Genomic DNA, 24231 nt, shown 5'->3' with positions numbered 1-24231 from the left:
GAGAGAAGGATAAGTTGAATAAAGCATCTTTTGTCATTAATAACAAGACCCTCTCAACCATGCTTCCATTTATGTTAATAAGGTGACTTTTGGAAAGCCCATGAGAACTGGGGGGCGGGTGCTGGTTTCCAAGGGAGCCAACCATGTGATTAGAGGCTTGGAACTTCCGGCTCTACACCCTGACCTCTGGGGAGGGAGAGGTTGGAGGCCGAGTTAATCCCTAATCATCAATGATTCAACCAACATGCCTAGGTAATAAAGCCTCCATAAGAAGCCTAACTGAAAGTTTGGGGAGCTCCTGGATTGGTGAATGAACTGCGGTCTGGGAGGGTGCCCCACCTTGGGAGGGCACAGCAGCTCTGCACCCCTTCCCCATACCTTGCCCTGTGTGTCTCTTTTACTTGTCTGCCCATCTGTATCTTTGTTATATTCTTTGTACTAAACTGGCAAGTGTAAGTACCCGTTTCTCTGAGTTCTGTGAACTGTTATAGCAAATTACAGAAGTTGAAGTGGGGGTTGTGGGAATCCTCGGTTTGTAGCCAACTCAGCCAGAAGTACAAGTGACAACTTGGGACTTGCAATTGGCATATGAAGTGGGGGACAGTCTCGTGGAACTGATCCCTTAATCTGTTAGCAGAGTCTGTGCTAACTCCTGGCTCTTAGTGTCAGAATTAAGTTGAATTGTAAGACATTCCAGTCCGTGTCTGCTGAGAACTGGAGAATTGCTTGGTGTGGAAAAACACACACATTTGGTGTCAGAAGTGGTATAAGCAGAGGAAACAGTTTCCCTTTACTGAGGTAAAGCAAACTGTTTTGAATATTGCTTACCAATATACTAGTCTTTATTGCCTATAATCCTTTCATTTATGTTGAAAAGCTTCAAGGGAATTTTAGCAGATTTTTTCCTATATTTATCCACCACAGATTCTCTTAAGCTTAAAATGATCTTCTCATTAGACAGAACCACATGTTGACTCTATAGTAGCACTCTTTCTTGTAGAATAGTGGATAAGAGGGAAATCTTACAGTTCATTTTATAGATAATTATTGACATTTCTAGGTCTTTGGCATATATTTTTGATGTTTAAACATGGATTTGGATGTCTTAGACTAAATTTGTAGTAGGAAATTGCCATACAAAATCCAATGAAAACACAGTCATAGTTTTATTATAATTCTATCTGTATTATTTGTAACATACCCTTATTATAGGGATGTAATTGAAGATGAAGCTGATATGATAATGTTCTTCTTGCACAGCTGACTGAGTCAAAAGCTGGTTTAAGTCTCATTTTTTTTGATTATCTGGAAATCTGAAATAAAATACATTATAAAATTAAATTTTATACTGGGCTAGAAAGTAAAAGACACTTGCTTTTAAGATATTACAGTTGACCCTTGAACAACAAGGGTTGGAACTGCAGGGGTCCACTTCTATGTGGATTTTTTTCAATGGTAACTACTACAGTACTACATGATCTGTGTCTGGTTGAATCCATTGATGCAGAACTCAGGATACAGAGGAACCAAGGGCTGGATATCAATTATATGCATATTTTTTACTTCAAGGAGGGTCCGCACCCCCAACCTCCAAGTTCTTCAAGGAGTAATTTTCCGACACTGCTTAAAACATTAAAACTATTCAAACTTGTGTAATATTTAAAAGTAAATCTTTGATTTGTTTAAAAACAGTGTTTTGGTATTAGTTTATCAAGTTAGATGAAGTTGCTCCTTTTGTGTTTAGAGAATTGCATTATACTTAGTATCTTGCATAATGTGGATACATAGAAACTTTAACTTGATTTACCATACCCATTGAGATCTTCTGAGTGCTCTGAGGTTTGACATAAACCTTCCATTGTGGATCTTCTAGACTCTCCTAAAGGAAAAAAAAGAGGTATAAATTTAATGGTTTATCACAAGTACAGTTGACAGTTATTTTATTTTGAGTTTGAACCTGGGAATCCCTTTTCAGGGATATCTACCCCTATCACCTGTATGATAAAAGCGAAAATATCACCTGTGTCACCAGGGAAGGTTATGAGTGGTCAAAGATGGCCTCATGATATCTCTCACTCTACATGTTCCTCAATAGTGTGACCTTACCACACCCCCTTGAAAAGGTGGAATCTAACTCCTGCCATCTTAAAATTAGGTTAGGCTTAGGACTCTTTTGTAATCAACAGCATGTGGAAGAAGTAACTACATGACTTGTAAAGCTAGATCAGAAAAGGCCACGCAGCTTCCATCTGGCTCTCTCAGGATGCTTGCTTTGGAAGAATCCAGTCACCATATAGGAAGTCCTACCACCCTGAGATTGCTATCCTGGAAAGGCCATGTACTGATGATCCAGTTGACAGTCCCAGCTGAGCCCAGCCTTCCAGCCATCCCACCAGAGCTCCAGTCTGTGAGTCAAGTTGTCTTGGTCCTTCAAACCTGCCCATCTGTCAGCTGAGTATCATCACTGGGTAACCTCAACTGATGTCTAACCAAGGCATGCTCAAATTCCTAACCCACAGAGTTACTGTGATGTATGAAATGGCACCTAGAACAGTCACTGCTTGGGAATAAGATGACTTGTTACTAATTGTCAGAAGGACAATTAATTCAGAGAGCAATATAAAGTATCCAAATGATCAAATAAGATATGGGAAGTTTGTATATAATTAGACATGTTAATTTGTTACTTAATTTTTATATCTGCCCTTCTCCTTTTGACTTGAATGCACCGGGACTTATCTAATAGGATGCTCTTTACCCTTGCTTATGACAGACCTCCAGGTCCCCGTCATTCCCTGAGTTCTACTTTTTGTAACGCTCTACAAATTTCCTATTTTGTTCCCATCTACCCACCACAACTCTTGAAACATTTCCACTGTATTCTCACTCTATTTTCTGAAGTCCCCTTTACATTCTGGATCTAACAGAAACTTGACTGTCCTTTGAGGACACTGACAGCCTAGAAGCCCTTTTTGTTTTTCTTTTCCTCAGTCCTGTTACCATTGGACTTGGAGGTCGGAGGTGTCCTCCTCCCTACTGCATCTCTTTCAGGGCATTTGCCTTCTCCTTTTCCCTTCCTAAAACTTACATTATCCGTTTATATAATCAACTATTGCTGCGATCGACCTACAACTGGTGTCATTCTCAGCTGATTTTATCATTGGCTCATTGTCACTTTCCCACCACTTTCTTAATTTAGCAATTTAAATGTGCATGTAGAAGATTCTTTCACCCTGGGTCTCAATTCCTTGAACTCTGTGCTTTTAGATTTTGTCCTTTACCTTACTGCAGCCATTAATTCCCATGCTCACTCTTAAGACTTTGTCATCACCAGTAACTGCAAGCCCCTCTCCAACTCAGTTTCCTGCATTCAGCTAGTTGACTGCGAGCTTTTACCCTTTCTGGATAACTCCCTCTATTACCCCAACACCAGCAATTCCTTAGCCCCACTGGAACTTCCAATTCTACCATCTTTTCATTGTTCCTCCCTATTTTGATTTCTTCTTTCCCCTCTTCATACCATTTAAATTCCATGGTCACTCATGGTTTGCATATAGGCTGACTTCTTTGTCCTTTTCTCACTTTGTCATACTCGCTTGACTAGTATAACCCTAGTTAAATCCAACTGTCTGCCTAGTCCTCTCCTATATGTTAAGGCTCAGTGTGGTTGGAAAACAAACCAATGGTCCTCACTTAAAATTCACGGTCACAGAGAATGTTGTATTTTGACAGGGGCGGCACTGGATCTGTAGATTGCTTTCAGTAGTAAGGCCATTTTGATAATGTTGATTCTTTCAATCCAAGAGAACAAGGTATCTTTCCATTTCTTTGTATCATCTTCAATTTCCTTCATCAATGTTTTACAGTTTTCACAGCATAGGTAACCTCTTTGGTTAAGTTTATTTCTAGGTACTTTGTTGTTTTTGATGCAATGGAAATGTTATGCCAGTTATAAAATTCTCGTTTTCAAAGTGAAAAAAAAAAGTGAGTGAAGGACTACAAATGGCAAAATATCCTTCTTTCTTATGGGTGAGTTGTTGTCCATTACATTTTTATGCTGCATTTCTTTATCCATTCATCTACTGATGTGCACTAAGGATGCTTCCGTATCTTGGCACTTATAAATAATGTTGCTGTTAATAGTGGGGTGTATCTTTTTGAATTAATTCTTATTTTGTGGTTGGCTTCATTCCTTTGATAACTATGTAAGTTTAAAAAGCTAAAGCTCTAAACGTTCTTAGAAACAATGAACAGTACATACATGTAAATTTAAAAAATAGGTGCAGTATATTGTGTATATGTATTTATATGCAATATAGTGTGTACATGCAGTCAAATTGTAACAATTCTGCCTAATAAACTGAAAAATGAAAACAAAATTCATGGTCACAGACATTAGGAAGCCCTTAATACTTTCAGGCCATCCTATTAAACATTTCGAGTCCATTCATTCTTCTGCTTTCCTAGATGACTGATTTACTCTTTCTTCCATTTTCTCAAACCTCCAACCTTCCATATGCATCATTATTCTCAGCTGATTCTTTATTTTCCAGTTTCAGAGAGGAAATAAAACATAGCTGGAAAAGGCTTCCACAGGCTCTGTGTCAAGAGTTACTGACTTACTTGTTCCTGTTGGATACACTCCGTATTCCCCATGCTCCCATCTAAGGCCAACTCCTCTCCTTCTTCGCTAGGTCTCTTCCTCTCTTGCCTACACAAGACATGGCTCCAGTAATTCCTTCTGCCTTTCACTTATCAGGTTTTTTGCTTTTTGCACTCTACTAGATCTTCCCCTTCAGCATATACATATTTGGTTGAAGTTCTCACCAATGAATGTGGACAGAATGATACATCCTCCTCCAGGTCTGAGTGTTAGGCATTGGGTATCCATTGTCCCTGAAGCATTCCTGTTTCCTCAATCTTGAACATGGAAAACTATGATTTCGTTTCTACCATGCAGACAATGACAACATCCAAGTCAACGGTTCTCAGTGGGGATGGCTTTGCTCCACAGGGAAGATTTGGACATATCTGGAGATATTTTTGTTGTCAACACTGGTAGGTGTAAGTGCTCTTGGCATCTAGTGGGTAGAGGGCAGGGATGCTGTTAAATACCCTACAGTGCTCATGACAGCCATTCCCCATCCTTCTCCTCAACAACAAAAAAATCATCTAGTTCAAAATTTCAATAGTGCAATATTGAGAAACCCTGCCCTAGGGGATGGTGGAGCAATAAGATGGAAGGTCATGGCCCCATGAATGCCTGTGGGACTACCTTGTAAATGTCAACGGCTCACTTCAGGATTGCGGGAGAAACAAACTTCTATACTCTTAAGCTACTGTACTTTTGGGACTCTGAAATAGAAGCTTAGCCTTTACCTTAACTAATATATTCTATCACTCTTTGAGGTAAAGAACTACCCTGGGCTTCTCAGTTTAATATTTTCATTGCACGACAGTAAATAGAACCACCCTGACACCCTACCGCCTATTTTATACTATCTAATGTCTTAAACAGCATTCCCTTTGGTTTGGCAGGATGGAACAATATTTCTTAAGCTGGAGAAGTCATTCCTAGGTTTTCCAAGTTTGAAATTGTGCTTGGTTGGTCTCAAATAATCGCTTAGCATTCATTCCCCAGATGTTGTGCAGAGGTGATTTTTTTTTTTATTGTGAAATATTTCCCAAGTAGATTCTCTGAGAAAGCTAGCTGTATTTGGAGTTATTCTTTTACTCAACTTGGGCCACAGCTGCTAGTTTACATAAAAGATATTCACACTCACTGTGTTAGGAAACCTTAGCAAAGGTGAATTTACATAGGGGAACAGCTGAAGTCCTCACTCAGGTGTTCTCAGACTTCTGTTCATCTGCAGCAAGTGAGCATCATGGGATTGTTGCATCTCGGTTCCGTCTTGCAAAAGCACTCATTTTGATTCTTAACCCAGGTTTCCTACTGTAGGTCTGACTTAGGATATGATTTGAGATATTTGATCTGTAAGGTCTTCAAGGAAGCTGGAAGATTAGGACCCATGTCACTCCAGCAAGGGGGACCAGAACCAGTGCACAGTTGGGAGTATGGTATTTGCTTACACTGCCTACCATTCCAGTAGAAACAGGTACTTCCCTGTTGCTAATAGTAACAACTCTCAAAGGGCAGATTCCCACAAGTGGGCAATAAAAGGATCTCATTTTACCATCTTTTAGCCTACCTTGTACCAAAGAGCAGTAGAACAAGTCAACGATGCTGAACTGTAATAAACCTACAATCTCATCCCTTTACTTGAAAACAATGTTAACATAATTTTTATATAATACAGTATTATATATAAACGAGATTTTGAAAACATTATCTGTAGGGGAGTATAAATTGAAATGGAAAGGATGCTACCTGGTAGTTTTGTGACTGAAAAGGCGAATGAATTTTTATAATTTTGTCATGCAAAACATTTTTAGTGGCCTTACTAAAAAAGGGTAAATAATAACTCATACATAAAGGCTGTGTCAGAGTTTATAGACTAGACCCCTGGTAATGGATTCAACCTTTCCACAACAAATCAAAAGTATTGTTGTGCGCTCACATGAATATACAGCAGTCATTACCTTAAATTTAAAACTCACTGTATGCAGCAAGCGCACAGAGCAGGAGATGAAGGCGGTATTGTATCAGTGTGGTCTGCAGAGACTTTCTTCATAAGGTTTTTGCCTTGTTGAAATATGTGTTGCAGTTCAAAGCTAAAGGCGTTACTTCTGAATAGTCATCACAGAGGTTGATTACGTTCATATATTATATTTAGCTGGACCCTGCAGGCTATTACTCCATTAGCTATGCTGGTCCTGCTACTGTCAAAAAGTTGATCACCTAATGTTAAAAGACTGTGCTTTCTGTTGACCTTATCAAAATCTCTCAAAAGGTTCTGTCAAAAAAAATAAAATTCAGATTGTGTTTTATGAAAAAGATTAAGACTAAATACCAGGTCTAAAAAAGTGCTCATATCTTATGGGAGACTCTAGCATTAGGCCATTATTAATGATGAGATTGTATTTTGCTTTAGTATTTCAGGACATTTTACTTAAAGACGTAGATTCAATTTTAGTAGAAATAGTTCTTTTTCATGCTGATAGTAGAGTCTCAGAAATTGACTTCTGAAAGAAGAAGAGAGGTCTCTCCCCTCGATGTATTCAAATCGTATAAAATTAACACCTTGGAAGTAAGCCCAGTATATCAATATTAATACAGTGGCTTATTACGACATGGTTTTAGAAGGTGTTTGTACTGACAAGAACAGAGTATATACCCTAAAAATTTGTTATTCACACTTGATAATCAGAAAATCACTTTAAATAAATAAATTAAAATTTAACTATTTACTCTTTAGACTGTGGTTATGTAGTTGGTTATATAGTTTCATTCATTTAATCGTAACAGTTGGAAAATTTTAAAGAGATGAGTTGAATATATATTCTTACAAACCTTGAGTCCAATTGCCAATATAAGGCATATTTTGATAAGCTTGACTTTTAATCATGTTATTATGAATTAGCTACAGATTAAGTAATAAATGAAAATATATCTTTGACAAAGATATTGACAGGCATGGTTTTATTGTTTAAAATAACATATAATACTTTCACTAGAATCACAGTATAAAAGCTGTCCTTTGGGAACAAAGATGATTTTGAAGCTATCTCAGTTGAACAGCTACCCTTTGAATTATGTCCCCAGAAGTGGTGATGGATTGGCACAGACTCATGTGTCCTTTTTGGCATGGTCCTCCTGGTGACTGATGGTGTGTAAAATGGCCGGTCAGGGGTACAGCCTGTGAGCCTGGAGGACAGCCAGACACACATTTTGGCCTCATTAGCACTGTTCTCTAATCAACTGAACTCTTCAGCAAGTGCAAGTTTCCTGATATTTCTTGTACTTGTTTGCCTTTAGCCACCTTGCTTGATACTCACAATAGAAGAGGAGTGAGCATCAGTCAGGACGAAACAGATGGCACATTCGACTGGGATTCTGAAGGGACTTTAATGAAGGAACCACTGAGAGATGAGGGCAGGGCTGGAGAATGACAAGGGGTCCTGAGGCACCCAGGGACTCGCGATGGAAGGATGTTATGCCATTATCCTCCCCAGGCTGAGGGTAAAGGGGGAGAGGATGGCTTTACTGGACCCTGAGTGAGAGATGGAAATTTCGAAAAGGGCTCATCCATTTGCATCTAGAAGCAGCGGTGGTAGAGTGTCACAGCTGTCAGAACCTCTCCACCTTCCTAACCTCTGATCTCCTGCTGGCGACTCCTTTTGGATAAATCCAAACCAGGAAGACAGAAGGCAATAGAAGACAAGTGAACCTTCAGATGCAGTCTGAAGTCAGTTTCCTGGGACACAGAGCAGACAAAGTGGGAGAATGGATCTTGTGTGTGTGTGTGAAATCACATACCATAATCACAAAGTGCAAATGTCGCCACTTTGGTCATGTGAAGCATGGTTTAAATGTCAGCGTACTTGATGCTAACAAATGACTTGATGCTTCTCTTTCCCTTGTCTTTCTTTTCTTCTTTCCCTTTCTCCTTTTTCTTATTTTTTTTGGGGGGGTGAGGGGTAATGTTGGTTTGTCATTCATGGCACTTCTCATTTTACAGTCTATAAAAATTCTGTGAACCAAAGCCTGAAATTACAGAGTTAATCTCACTTTACCAAAAAGAAAAAAAAAAAAAAAGTGAGATTTCTTGTTAATACTTTCCTACTTTTTGTTAACAAACAAAAAGGTAATCTGTTCTGTGTTTTAAAGCAGAAATCATGATGTGGTTATTCTATATCTGATGAGTATAAAAGTCAAGATACAAACACTTGTAAGGCAGGACACATCTTTCAAGTTGGGCAGATTCTCTTAAGTGTCAAAAACTGATATGCGGTCTTTCATACTACAGGTTCTAGTATATAGCAATTCCCTTTTCAAAGGCTTCTGTTATTATTTAAAGCTTACTGAAATTTATATAAGGATCAGAAGTATATTTGAGCTCAAAATTATAGGTTCTTTTTTCCCCTTCAGAATCATTATCTTAAATAGAGCTGGACTGGGATGAAGCATTGAAGAGACCACACTGAGGCAGAATTATACCGAATTTCTCCTTCTGGATACCTAAAACTTTAATGAGAGTATCTGATTCACATCTATCAATCTGTTCAGACACTGAATACTTTCTTAAGACAAATAAATACAGTGGTGTGTTCACATAGTTTTTAAAATTTCTATTAATGCTACATTACAAATTCTGCTTTTTTTCTAGTCAAGATGCAGTAACTTAAGTCAGATAAACCTCTTTCCTGAAACAACTTCCCCTTCCAAAAGAACCCCCCAAATCTCAGACCCCACTGTAGACCTGGTAAATCAGAATCTGCATTTTAAAAGGGTACCAAGGTCGTATGTTTGCTCACAAAAGTTTGAGACTTACTGTTTTATATAACCTTACTCTTATTTATCCCAATGATTTAAAGTAAAATAAAAACAAAATGGCTTGCTTGGTAAGAGGAGGAAGAAACAGCTGCTTGTTTTTTTCTTCAGTTGAAACATTCAGATATGAATAAAAATTAAGTTCCTTTCCATGACTGAGAGTACATTTTCTGCTCGGGAATGTGCTAAGATCTTTTTTTTTTTTTTAACTGCTCAACCATCCTGTGCTCTAGGCATTAGTATCCCTGACACACAGAGAAGGAAACCAAAGGTTGAAGGGATGAACTTCTTCAGTATCACACAGGTGATGACTGGCTCAGTGAGATGCAAACCCAGGTCAGTTTGGAGCCAAAGCCTGTGCTCATGAATTCTACACTCCCTCACCCCAGCGAATTCAGCAGGAAGGCGATAACAAGAAGGCCTCTTAGGCAGCTGTACTGTGTTGGGCTTGGAGGGGAGGGTTTATTTGACTTTGTGGAGAACTGCCGTGGAAAGCCCATTTCATTCTTGATTGTTTGTCTATGTATTTTCTTGTCTTCTAGAGACTGTTTCTAATGAAGCAGTTAAAAAAATTGCCACATGCCCCAGGGACCTCCCTAAAGACCACCAATCTGATGGGTGGTCCAGGACAGCCGGGCTTGGGCTAGCGGGAACTCTAATCCAGGGTTTCCACGAGGTGCGTTGTTGCCTTTATTTCATTATACTTTGACTCAACCTCTAATGGATTCAGCTTCATAAAGTCAGAAAAAAGAGGGAAGGAAAAGCAATTTATTCATGTTTTCACTGGAGCTCACTGCAGACATGAAATTTCTCTAAAAATGCAAATCATTTGATGCAACACAAGAGAAACTCGGTAGCTAAAGCTCTTAGAGGAAAGCACTTTCCCAGAGCTGATGTTTTTATGCCCTGTGATTGAATGAATCGATCCATTTATTACAACATCTTCACTTAAGTTTTTTATCCCTAGATGACTGTGTCTAAGGGTACTAGAGGACTTTTCTTTATCACTCAGAAAATTGATTACACTTGTTAATTTGGCTTTTAATCCTGGATATATCAAAACAAATACCATAAACAGGTGTAGAAGAAATCAATATAGATCTGTTCAATATCAGATTGATCAAAGAAGGATTTAGTAAGACTCTAAGATGTAAAATACTGATGTACAAACAAAGCCCTTCCTTATGTAATATGGCTTTGGACAAGCTCGCGATCTGAGAGAAACTATTTCTGAAGACAGAAATGGTGCACTTTCGTTGCATTGCATTAAAGCAAAATCCCCAGAAGGCCCACCTATCCAAGGTGTTTAATGTTAACGTTTGTTTTAAAAAGATTTCTTGTCTTTTGTCCAGCTATTCTTGTTAATTCACTGGGCACCATATCACAGATTTTTTTTTTATGTTACATAAAGCAAAAATTACAGTTAACAAGTATAAGGTTGGTCATAAAAAATAGATAAAACAACACTCTTAAAAGCTCAGCTATGACAAGGAAAGGTTATCAGCCATTCTTTTCAGAGAAGGTGAAGACAATGAGAAATAAAAATTATACACAAAGACTCTTGACATGCTGTTTAGACCAGCTCTGGGCCATTACCACTTGTGTTCTGCAGAACCCAGGTAGCAAAACAATTGCTCAGGGGACATTCTTTTGATTAGACGTATTTTTTACTCCACTTGCATGATAATGAATGAGACAGAGAGTCACGCTACTTTACTCTCCAAGTGAAATTTTAAACTGTTTTCCAGTGGTGGGTATAGTTTAAGAGCAATATACACTGTGTCTATCCACTTAACCAACCCATAATCAGTTGTCATTCATTCAACAGATATTCACTGAATACCTACTGAGTGAAAAACACATTTGTGAGCTAGGTGCTGAGCTACAGTTGGTAGCAGTGTTCAAATTAGATGGATTCAGGAGTACATGGCTGGTGGGGTTGGGGTGGGGTTTTCAGTGGGGGACTCAATCTATAATCACAGCATGATTCTCTGTATTTGTGCTTGGTCTTCAGAGAAGAAGTGAGAGTTTTATGTACAGTTTGCTAAAGCATTAATAGGCGTCTAGGAGGCAGCATAAGGCTTCAAAACAAACACTAAGACATTAACAGAATACATATAAATGCACTTAAATGCTTGTCTCAGGAAAAGTAAGCCTGTTGGGTTCTCCATGGTAGGACTGAGTTCTTCAATAGCTTGATTGGTGGGTCAGAATTTGAATCTCTGTGTTGGAGCATGTGCACATAATACACCTGCACGTATATTCTGACCTATAGGTAGGTAGAAGTCATTTTTGGAAAACTTTCTGTGGTTTGAATTTAAGCACAGAATCACCATTTCTTGGTGGTCTTAGGATTATAGACTTTGCTCTTTTGAAAAATAATATATTCATCCCTGTACCCTGCCTGATGTCTGAGAGAGCGTACACACTTAATGGTTTCTGAATGAACACAGTTTGTACCTTATGATTTACTTTTTAAAATGTGGCATAATAAAGTATTGCTTGGCATATGGCAGATGGGCAATAAATCCCTGCTGAAAGACATGGTGAATGACTGTCTGCTCTTAAAAGTTTAGGTGAGAGCACAAAAGATATATGAAGACAAATCTATTGGTTTGAAAAGCCATCTAATTAAGAAAGAATTTTCCAGCAAGATCTATGGACAACTCTTTAATGAGTACCTAAGAAATACACAGTTTTTAAGAACTGGTTTTCTTCTTGGATATATTATTTGCTCATTTTGAAAGTAAAGCAGAGAAAGTCTAAACTTTTAGTCACAATATCTGAAGTGCTTCAGAGAAGAAATGGGCTCTTTACGTACAATTGCTAAAGATAATTTAAAAGTTAAGTTTGAAGAACTACTTAGTTAATTTTTCCTTCCTGTCTTCATGAATGAAGGTTTCAGCTACATAAAGTATCTTTTTTTTAAATTGAAGTATAGTTAATTTACAACGTTGTGTTAGTTTCTGGTGTGCAGCACAGTGATTCAGTTATACACACATATATTCTTTTTCATATTCTTTTTCATTATAGTTACTGAATAGCTCCCTGTGCTATGCAGTAGGTCCTTGTTGTTTATATAGAGTATCTTAATTTTCAAGGGTGCAGTTGTTTTAAAGAGCAAAGACGATATCAAGTCACCTTTCTGCATTTTGGTTATATAATTGTATTGGCCATAGAGTGGAGGAGAGAGAAAGGATAGCAGAGTTAAGATGTTTTCCTTACTACACAAATAACCTCTTCCTTTCAAGTTAACCTTCTCTGGCTCTCTTGCACTGTGGTTGGGGAAAAAAGAAAAAGGTACTATATCTGAAAGCTGACAAATATTATATAGGAAAGCACTATATAAATTACGCTTTAATGAATGAGAAGATATTAAAAATGATAATACGTATTTCAGATGACAAAAATTACTGGAAAAAGACTACTTTTATGGCTAACCCCATGAGAGTGAATTAAATTGAAGAAAAATATAAAATAGGTTTTTCAGTGATAAGACCGCAACAAATTTATAAGTATATAAAACATATAATTGTATAAATATTGAATATATAAGTAATATAAATATAAGTGAATATAATATAAACATATTAATAGATGTACAATATAAATACAAAGTACTTTAAAATTTTTTCTCCATCATTCTTGCCATTTTTACCTGAACTAAGAAACTGGGAGTAAAAAACCCAAATACTCTATGTAGTTTAAAGTTGTGTGGATTTGCTCCAGCATCTTACAGCATTTCATCCCAATTGGGAATGTCAAGTAAATTACATGTCAACTTGAATAGAGTCCCTCATATCCATACACCTAAACCACCTATTTAAAAAATTTCCCTGACACAGCCTTGCCCTGATACCTGGGTTCTCTCTCACTCACCTGACCTGTTTTCTTATTTAAACACTGGTACATAATGGCATTTTTCTCTTTGATACCTGTTATCTTGCCCAGGTTGAATGATACTTTTCATTAAGATGTTATACAAACAACTTCTTTGGAATGACATTAAAGAGAAGTGACATGCTTCATGCATATATCACCAGTGACTCCATGAACTACTTTTTCTGAACTGTAGTATATAAACTCAGTGTAGTAAAGAAGTTCCAGCTTTAGAAAGTGAAATAAATAGAATATTCTCATGGCATTGACATTATTACAGAGGAAGAACTTTATTAAATCCTTTTTGAAGGATTTAAAAAAATAATAGGCCTTGCTATAGACTCAATGTTTGTGCCCCATCCCCCCAAATTCACATGTTAAATCCTAATGCCCAGGGTGATGGTATTTAGAGGCCAGGCCTTTGGGAGGTGATTAGGTCATGAGGGTGGAGCCCTTATGAATGGGATTAGTGTCCCTATAAAAGAAGCCACCATAGAGTTCCTTCACCTCTTCTGTCACATTAGGACATAGTGAAAGGATGGGCTGCTATGAAGCAGGAAGTGAGCTCTCACCAGACACTGAATCTGCCAATGCCTCTGTCTTGGGCCTTCCAGCCTCCAGACAGTGAGAAATAAATTCCTGTTCTTTATAAGTCACTCAGTCTATTGTATTTTTGTCATAGCAATCCAACAGACTAAGACAGGCTCTAAGAATTCTGTAATTATTCCCTGCATATCATGTTTTTTAATTTAAGAGGTATTATAATTACTATTTTATTTAAAAAATTTTAAATGTAGTTTACAATGTTGTGTCAATTTCTGATGCACAGCATAATGTTTCAGTCATACATGTACATACTTACATTCCTTTTCATATTCTTTTTCATTATAGGTCACTACAAGATATTGAATATAGTTCCCTGTGCTATACAGTATGAACTTGTTGTTTATCTATTTTATATATAGTAGTTAGTATCTGCAAATCCCAAACTCCTAATTTATCTCTTCCCACCCTCTTTCCCCTGTGGTAACCATAAGTTTGTTTCCTATGTCTGTGAGTCTGTTTCTGTTTTGTAAATAAGTTCATTTGCATCTAAAAAGTTAAATTATTTTTTAAAGAGGTGATACATACACATGGTCCTTTTTTTTTAAGGTTGAACAGTAAAAAATCTGTTTGAAATCCTTGATCGCCAGCAACTCACTTCTCTTCCCTAGAGGCAACCACTATTACTATTTCTTGAGTATCCCTTTAGAAACACTTCATGTGTATATAAAACAGTACATATTCACATATAAATACATAATACATATTTATGTCTTATTTATGTACATGTATTTCTGTACTTTAAAAGAAATCATATATTTTGGATATCATTCCCTTTCTCTCTTTTTTTTTTTTTTTTAGAAAAAGAATAGACTTAATTTTTTTAGAACAGTTTTGAGTTCACAGCAAAAGTGAGTAAAAAGCACGGAGGGTTCACATATATCTGTCTCCCCAACCCCACGCACACAGAGCCTCCCCCACTATGAGCAGACTCCACTGGGTTCACTCTTGATATTGTACATTCTATGGATTTGGACAAATACATAATGACATGTATCCACTATTATAGTTTCATACAGAATAATCTCACTGTCTTAAAAATCCCCTGTGCTCTACCTATTCATCCTTCCCTCACCCCCAATCCCTGGCAACCACTGATTTTTCTTTTTCTGTGTTCATAGTTTTGACTTTTCCAGAATGTCATAGACTTGGAATCATACAGTATGCAACCTTTTCAGGTTGGTTTCTTTTACTTAATGTAATATGCATTTAAGTTTCCTCCATGTCTTTTCATGGCTTGATAACTAATTCTTTTTTTTTGCACTAAGTAATATTTCATTTTCTGGATGTATCAAAGTTTATTTATCCATTCATCTACAGAAAGACATCTTGGTTGCTTCCAAGTTTTGGCAAATATGAAGAAAGTTGCTGTAATCATCCACATGCAAGTGTCTGTGTGGACATAAGTTTTCAGCTCTTTTGGGTAAATACCAAGGAGTGTGACTGCTCACTGGTAAGATAAGAGTATGTTTAGTTTTGTAAGAAACTGCCACCGTGTCTTCTAGGCTGCAGCATTTAGCATTTTCAATGAAGGAGAGTTCCCGTTGCTCCACACCCTCACTAGCACTTGATGTTGTCATGCTCCAGATTCTGGCCATTCTAATCAGTGTGCAGTACTAGCATATAGAGATGCTTAGTAAATAGTTGAATGAATGAATGTGTTAGTCTATCTGTTGGATCAACACAGAGTTTTGGATCAAATCTTTGTGCATTTAAAATTTCTATGTTGCCAAACTACTCTCCTGAGAGGCTGCATTTATCCTTTCACCAGTTTTGCAGGAGATCGTCTATCATCACATGCTCACTAACATATGCATTAACAAACCTGCTAATCTGATAGATGAGAAACCTTCCTATACTTTTAATTTACATTTTCTTGTTATGTGTAAAGTCCAGCATTTTTTTCACATTAAAATTTACTTTTTGGTAAATTCTCCATATCCTTCTTCCATTTAAAAAATTGAGTTATTAGTCTTTTGCCTGCTGATTTATAATTTTAAATTTATATTTATAATGTATATTTATATTTATAATTTTTTTTGTAATAGAGATGAGCTTTTGGTGACATTTGCAGATTCTTTTCCAAGTTCATTTAAAAACTTGAAAAATTTGTGGTGTTTTGTCATACAGAAATGTTTTGTTTTTATAAAGATACATTTTTGTTTTTTTTCTCTTTTGGTTGTAGAGTTGGGTTGGTTGCCCTGTGATCTCAGGTCTCTTATGGGTTCAAAAAAAATTATTTCGCAGATCTTGTAGTTTTGTTGTTGCTGAAAGGGTTAGAATGACATTATTTCTAGCTTTCTACATTTAAGCAGAAGCTAGAAGACTACTGGTTTTTACGTATTACTTTTGTACCTAGCCATTTTATCAAGTTCTTTTGTTGTTTATAAGGCATTTCATTGCTTTTCCTTGGTTTTTCAAATGAGCAACTAAATCTATGTAAATGACTATACACTGTTCTCATCCTTTTCCAGTTCTTATATGTCTTCTTTCTTTATAATAATGTTAAATGATAGCAGTGATAGTAAGCACTTTTATTTTATTATTGCTTTTATGGAATTATTCCTAGCATAGATGATGAATTTTAGTAAATATATTATGAGCACCCATTGAGATAATCATGCAATCTTTCTCTTCTCAGTTGTTCATTCATTCAACAAATACTTGGAAAGTGCCTATAATGTATCTGTGTTCTAAGTTTTGGGAATACGACACTGGGGAAAGAAAATAGACAAAATCTTATTGTCATGAAGCTTATAATTCTAGAGGTTAAAGACAGACAGTAAATAAATAAAATACATGTCACATGATAATATATGCTACAGAGGGAAGTGTATAGATATAGGGAATGTATATATGTGTATGGGGGTGGTTTGCAACTTCTAAAAGTACGATGAGGTGAGAGGGGAGGGTATAGCTCAGTGGTACAGTGCATGCTTAGCATGCCTGAGGTCCTGGGTTCAATCCTTAGTACCTCCATTAAAATTGATAAGTAAATAAATAAACCTAATTACCTCCCTCCCAAAACAAAACCAAATTCAAAACAGTATGACCACGTGATATTTGGCTAAAATTCTAAGGGAAGTAAGCCATGGGACTATCTCAAAGCGCAGCACAGGCAAAAAGAATAGCAAGTCCAAAGGTCCCGAGGTGGAGCCTGCCTGGTGTGTCCCAGGAACAGAAGGAGACCTGTGTGGGAAGAGGGGGACTAGCACAGTGGGCGGGAGGAGAAGGAATGGTTATCAGACAGGTAACCGAGGGCCAGATCACATACAGTCTCACTGTTGGGGGCATGTTAGCTTTTACTTCATGTGAGATAGGAAATCATTCAGAGGGTTTTAAGCAGAGGAGTGACATAATCTAACTAGTATTTTAAAAGGATTACTCTGACTGCTGTGTCGAGAAGAGACTGTATGGGAAGCTATTTCAACAATCCAGGCAAGATATGGAGGTAGCAGGGGGATAGTAAGAAGTTACATGATACTGGATATGTTTTCCAGGAACAGGATATGTTGGCAGATTTGAAGTGGCATGTGAGGAGATTAAGGATGACACTCAGGTTTTAAATTTGTGCAAATGGAAGGATAATGCACCCATTAATTGAGACAGGACAGCCTGGAGGGAGCACCATTTGGGCGCAGTTGGGGTAAGGGATGAGAGGGTGATTTTGCACATTCCAAGTCTGACATGTCTCCTAGATATTCAAGGGAAGATGTCAGTTAGGAATTTTGTATACAAGCTTGGAATTTGGGTGAGAGGAGAGCTCCAGGGCATATAAATAAATATGAGAATTATTAGTGAATAGATAATATTTAAGGCCATGAAATTGGATGAGATCAACAAGAGAATGAGTGCAAATAGAAAAGAGAAGAAATTAAAGCTTGAGCCATGGGTCACTCTAACACTTAAAGATCAGGAAGATTACATGGAACCAGCAAAGGGGACTGAACAGGAGTGGTTAGGGAGGAAGGAGAAGCCAGTATGGTAAGCCATTTGAAAAGCATATTTAAAGGAGGAGGGAGTAATTGACTCTGCTCAGTGTTGCTGATAGGTCAAATAAGATGAGGAGGACTGAGAAATGCCCACTGGGTTTGATGATGTGGAAGTCATTGATGAGTTAGAGAAGCACAGTCTTGGTAGAAGGTGGGACTAGGCATCTGATGTGAGTGGGTTCAGGAGAGAATGGGGAGACAGGAATTAGAAGCAGCTAACGTAGATGATTCTTTAAAGAGTGTTGTGATGAAGTGGAGCAGAGAAATGGGGCAGTAACTGGTGAGGACTGTGAGGTCAAGAGACTTTTTTTCTAAAGGTGAGAGAAATTACTGCATGCTTATATACTGATAAGAATGATCTACAGATCATTTGATGCAGATGGAGAGAGGTGAGAACTGTTGGAGGTAATGGCTTTGAGAAAATGAGAATGGATGAGATATAGTACACAGGTAGACAGACTGGCCTAGGCTGGGAGCATGACAGTCAATCCTCAGCAAAAGGAGAGAATGTATATATTGAGCAGAGATGTAGGTAAGTGAGTGGATGTGATGATACTGTATTGGGAGTTCTCTTTTGATTGTTTTTTAATAAAATAAGAAATAGGATCATCAACTGAGAGTGAGGATGGGGGAGAAAGTGTTGGAGGTTTGAGTAAAGGGGACAAAATGTGAAGTAGTCATCTACAAGAAGGGGAGAGAGAATGAACTCGAGGAGTATAGTGATTGGGGTCAGCATTAAAGGCCCACTTAAGGTTAGTGATCATGAATTTAAAATTACACCAATCAGCATGGCCGTCTGCTTTTCTGCAGCAACATTCTGTTTTAAGGATACAAACAAGAAGTCGACAGAGAGTTGAGTTTAGTTAATGTCATGGTTTTACCAGGCAATTATGAAGAAGACAGAGGGGCAAGAGATGGATCACAGACTCTAAGCTGCTTAAAGACAGAAAAGTAGTTTTCATGTGGCAATTTCTTCCTGGAATTTTTCAGGAAATTTCTATGTTTTGTTCAATCCTGAATCCCAGGAAAAAAAAGATAAGTTGATAGATTGGGGAAACAGGTAAAAGCATTATAATTCCCCTGTGAGAATGAATGCCTAACAACATAAAGACGTTACTTTGGGGGAAGAAATCCACTAGCATCAAGCTGAAATCAAGAGTAGGAAATGCTGAAACTCAGGATCAAAGCTAAGGTTGATATCTCTGGAAATTTAATGAGAACATGTAAGAGAGAAATAGTCATGTTCTGGTTAGGCTTGTTTTGGGCTGTGGCCGTGCTATAAGTATGTGCTTATGGCATTGTCTGCTGCTAATGGTGAGTTGATCTTTCAAGGAAATTAACTGTTATTTGGCTTACATGAGTACTATACTTTACACACATTCTGTGAATGGTATTCCAAGAAATATGTTTTCAAAGCAAAAAGAAAAATCTCTCAGTTTGCATTTCTGATACGTGATTCTGAGTAGTGCTGTTGCACTACTAAGTGACTGGAATGTTACGTTATTTGAATTCTCACCCAATAATGTTTGCTGGCATTTTCTAGGGTTTGAATAATCACTCTAAGCAACAGATCTTTGTCAATTTTACTCAACTTAATATTTATTCATATATTTATATTTTTAGATTATAGACTTTTAAATATATTGATAGTAAATCAAGAGTATGAAGACTATGGAAGTATTTTAAGAACAGCTTATGATTGAGGGAATTCCTACGAACTCTGTTTCTCATTCCCAAATCCCCAAAACTAATATATGCTGGGAACTAGGAAACAGTGGAATGAAATGTGAACATGAGGGAACTGAGGGAAAATGAAAAGGTGGGAGGACCAACTGATAATAGGGCTTGAAAGGAACTCATTTATTATATGAAGCAAAGTGCAGGGACAGGAGATGGTGGGATTTTTGAAACTGAGTTGAAGGCAGTGCAGTTTTCACTATTGAAAAGGTCTATTAGGTTTAACTACAGGAAAGAGTAGGTAAGATAAGATGGAAGACAAGGTCATTGAAGTAGAAGAGGTCAGGAAAGTGAGAAGAGAAAATGCTGGAGGATCATTATGCATAGTGACAATGAACCAGGAGATAAGAGCTTCAAGGGATGAAAAGGAGAGATGTGGAGACAGATGGAGGGAATTGCTTCTCTGACCATGAATTTCTAAGGAGTCATTGAAAGGATTTCAGTGGTTGAAGAGAATTGGGAGATGGGATGGGTGGGGGAAGCGTGTGTAGAAAACCTTATGGACTGAGTCTTGGGAGATCAGGATGTTTTGTCATCACTGCTTTGAAGAGTGATAATAGATACAGGGAGATTACACCTGATAGCCGCAGGCAGAGAGTGGGCGTAAAGCTGGGAGTCAGGAGCCAAAGCTAGGGGAGGAGTTTTGCCTGCAACTCACAGAGATTGGCTGTGCTCTGTACTCCTGCCAACTTTGAATGTGGAGGCAGAAGTGAAATGACATTATCCAGAACACCTGGGTCTCTGGAGGAGTAGGAGGAGTTTTGGGATACATCTTGAATCTTACAGGGGAGGCTGAGGGAAGGGCAGTGAGTTACATTAATAAATCTCCTCATACTGGGCTGTCTCTACACTCCTGTTACAAACCTCATTTGGTCATGGCATGTTATTCTTTTAATAGTCTACTTGATTCTGCTTATTCAAAATTTTGTAGTACTGTTTGAAAGTCTGATAGTTCTATAGTTATTTTTCTCTTTTAGTGCTTTGTTAAATTTTTGTATTAAATTCTACACTGGTTTTGTAAAAATAATTGGATGCTTCTTTTTTATCTGTAACCTTGAAAAGTTTAAATAGCACTGGAGATATCTATTCCTTAAAAGTTGATAGAATTCAATTGTGAAAGCTTTTTATAGGACTGAAATGTTGCTATTACTTGTTTTTATTATATTGACTATCTGAAAAGAGAATCCAAGATTTTTTTTATCTTAGCACCTAGCTCAGTGCCTGAAACAAACTAAATTATCATCAACATTACAAATTATGATTCATATTTCAAGAAAAAGGAGTTTAAGTTAAAATATCTTAATATAAAGATTTTTATTAGCTGTTCCTCTCCATTTTCAGGCTCCGACCTTAATTTAGCCTCTGTTACTAGATCTATTACAGTAGTCTTCCTCTGGTCTCTCTGGCTTCTCTCTTCCTTGTCTCCAATATCTATCTTGTATTTTACTTCCAGATTAATCTTCCTAAAGGTCTGCTCTGCTCCTCTGACGCTGGGATAAAAATCTTGAGAAGCCTCCCAATGACCAAAACACAAGTCCAAACGTTTCGCTGTTCTCCATCTTAATAGAGCTCACCTTTATTTCCCACTATTTCCCCATAGATACAGTATGTTCAGGTAAACTGGGTTCCTTGCCATTTCCCTCACAATTCTCGTCTTTTCATTTCTGTCCTTTGTTCATGCAGTTCCATTATTTATTTAGATTTTTCTTCTATTCCACTTTGCCTATTGGCCAAAGAATCCTGTTCATCTTTTAAGTTCAGCTCTTCCATGAATTCGTCCATGAAAACAGAGTTATCTCTCATAGTTCTTTGAAAAAATCATAGTATGTATCTCACATCCTCTGTTAAAATGAACACTTCCTGAAGGCAAGAATCCTAACATACAGCTCTTTAGAACACTTAGAGCTTTTCTTCAACAATTAGTTTTTGAATGGGTGAATGAATAAATCTATAAACTGATAATGATTTATTCTAACAATTTAAGGTAAGTTCTGAACATTCTAATATAGTACAGATTTGACATGCTATGGAATTTAGCATCATGTTTTGATTAATACATGACATTTGGATGAAATATATATGTTCTGTACACTTCTGTAAGTATGATATATATCACAATTACAAAAATTCATGAGCTTGCATGAAATAATGGCAGTCATACACCTAATTTCAAATATGTTTTCCTTGAAACAATAATAGATTAATACTTACTGGACTTTTAGAAGCATATTTTAAAATACTATTAGAACTATTATTTAAGAAGAATCTATTTACTTATCCTATTTTATGTTAGTATGTTATCTAGCTGTAGTGTTGGATAACTTATTGTTTAAAATCAACTGGTTTTCATCTTAAGAGTGACAAATGCCTACCAAAGATGTCTTCCAGAGTGGCTTTCGCAAGGTGTCAAATAAGAACTTGAGGAAACAGAACTATTACACTGATGATTTTCAGAAAATATTTAATATTTGAACAAGCCAGGATGTTATTAGCATATAAACACAATATAACAGCTTTCCCGGGTACACAGACATTTACTTCTGAGAGACCACTGGAGTCTCTTTTACTGTATCTGTGAGGTATTTTTTAAAATTCAGCTATGAAAATTCATGAGACTATTGAGCTTAAATTTTAGCCAGAATAGCATCCAATGACTCAAAATGCTTTATCTTTTTAAGAAGAAAATAATAAAGCACTTGTTCCTTTCTGATAAATGGAAATGTTAGGTAACTAAAGAAGAAATGTGAAATTATTGGTCAAAAGATAGCTATAAATCTTTTAAATACTGGTGTCTCTCTAAGTGAAATAATTGGTTAATTAGTGATATTTTTCTTTGATTTCTCCAACTATTATTGAATTTCTTCATAATTAAAATTTTGAACACAATTTTAGCTATAAGTTTTTGCTGTGAAATTTTAAAGAAATCATAAGCATGTAACATTCACTATTCTAGATTTAAAGAAAATGAATATGAGTTTCCAATAACATTCTACCATGAAGACACTGGTGCTGGAAAGCACCATTTTGGAGTCCTTTTTCTAGCCCATTAGTGCTGGAGGCTTACCTGCCCACCAGCCAATTGGCACCAGTCCTAAGACCCCTCCAGGCCAAGCAACTAGTGGACTGGGAACTCAGCCCTGCCCACCAGTTGGCCCAGCCCAGCCCCTGTGGCCAGCCATCCCTCATCAGTGGGCCAGCAGCCACCATAGGAGACAGGATCAGGCAGCTAGACCCCCCTACCAGCTGCCCATAGTAGTCAGCGTCACCACAACAGAAGGGCTTATGCAGCCCACATAGGGAGTACACCTAGAGCATATAGCTTTGGTGACCAGAGGGGAGGGTGCTGCTGGGCTCCATAGTATGTCTCCTATTGTAAGGCCACTTCTCTAAGATTAGGAAATGTAACTGACCTACCTAATACAGAAATAAATACAGAGAATTAGGCGAAATGAGGTAACAGAGGGATTTTTTCTAAATGAAAGAACAAGATAAAACCCCAGGAGAACTAAGCAAAGTGGAGATAAGTAGTCTACCTGATAAAGAATTCAAGGTAATTATCATAAAGATGCTCAATGAACTCAGGAGAAGAATGCATGAACACAGTGAGAAGTTAAGGGGGTAGAAAATATAAAGAAGGATCAAACAGAGCTGAAGAATATAATAACTGAAATAGAAAATACACTAGAAGGGATCAACAGCAGATTAGATGATACAGAGGAATGGATCTGTAAACCAGAAGACAGAGTGGTGGAAATCACTCAAGCTGAACAGAAAAAAGAGTTTTTTTTTTTTTTTTTTTAAAGAGAACAATTTAACAGATGTCTAGGAGAACATCAAACATACTAATATTCACATTATATGGGTCCCAGAAAGAGAAGAGAGAAAGGGTAGAGAACTAATTTGAAGAGATAATAGCTGAAAAGTTCCCTAATCTGGGAAAGGAAACAGATATCAGTTCCAGGAAGCACAGAGAGTCCCAAATAATATGAACCTAAAGAGGTTCATGCCAAGATACACTGTAATTAAAGAATGAAAATTAAAGACACAATCTTAAAAGCAGCAAGAGGAAAACACTAGTTAAGTACAATGAAAGTCCCATAAGGCTATAAACTGATTTTTTAGCAGCAACTTTGCAGGCCAGAAGAGAGTGGCATGATATATTTAAAGTGATGTAAAGAAAACACCTACAACCAAGAATACTCTACCTGGGAAGACTTTCAGATTTGAAGGCAAGACAAAGAGTTTTACAGATAAGCAGAAGATAAGAGGGCTTAGCACCCTTAAACTGACTTTATAAAAAATGTTAAAGGGACTTCTCTAAGTGAAAAAGAAAAGACCACTCTGAAATATGAAAACTATAAAAGAAAGAAATTCTTATTGGTAAAGGCAAACATACAGAAAAGGTAGTAGATCGACCACTTGTAAAGCTAGCAGGAAAGTTAAAAGACAAAAGTAAAATCATCTATAACCACAAGAGGTAATTAAAGAATACTCAAAACAAAAAGATATAAAATATGATGGCAAAACATTGTGTGTGTGGGGGGGGTTGTAAAATGCAGGGTTGTTAGA

General features: G+C 37.1%; 1 protein-coding gene across 2 annotated transcripts in view; it reads right to left on the bottom strand.

Moving 5' to 3' along the window:
- Positions 1–1147: 1147 nt before the first annotated feature.
- TTC29 (tetratricopeptide repeat domain 29) overlaps positions 1148–24231 on the bottom strand; it is a 723881-nt gene continuing 700797 nt past the window's right edge. For both annotated transcript variants that reach the window (XM_074377718.1, XM_010954673.3), the window contains 2 exons: positions 1813–1879; positions 1148–1313 (listed from right to left, as the gene is read on the bottom strand). In XM_074377718.1, the coding sequence (XP_074233819.1) occupies positions 1289–1313; positions 1813–1879 (92 nt within the window). In that variant the 3' untranslated portion in view covers positions 1148–1288. The remainder of the gene's footprint in view (positions 1314–1812; positions 1880–24231) is intronic.

This window comes from Camelus bactrianus, chromosome 2 (genome assembly GCF_048773025.1).
Source record: "Camelus bactrianus isolate YW-2024 breed Bactrian camel chromosome 2, ASM4877302v1, whole genome shotgun sequence".
Taxonomy (NCBI): Eukaryota; Metazoa; Chordata; class Mammalia; order Artiodactyla; family Camelidae; genus Camelus; species Camelus bactrianus.
This window is presented reverse-complemented; position numbering and strand designations above follow the sequence as displayed.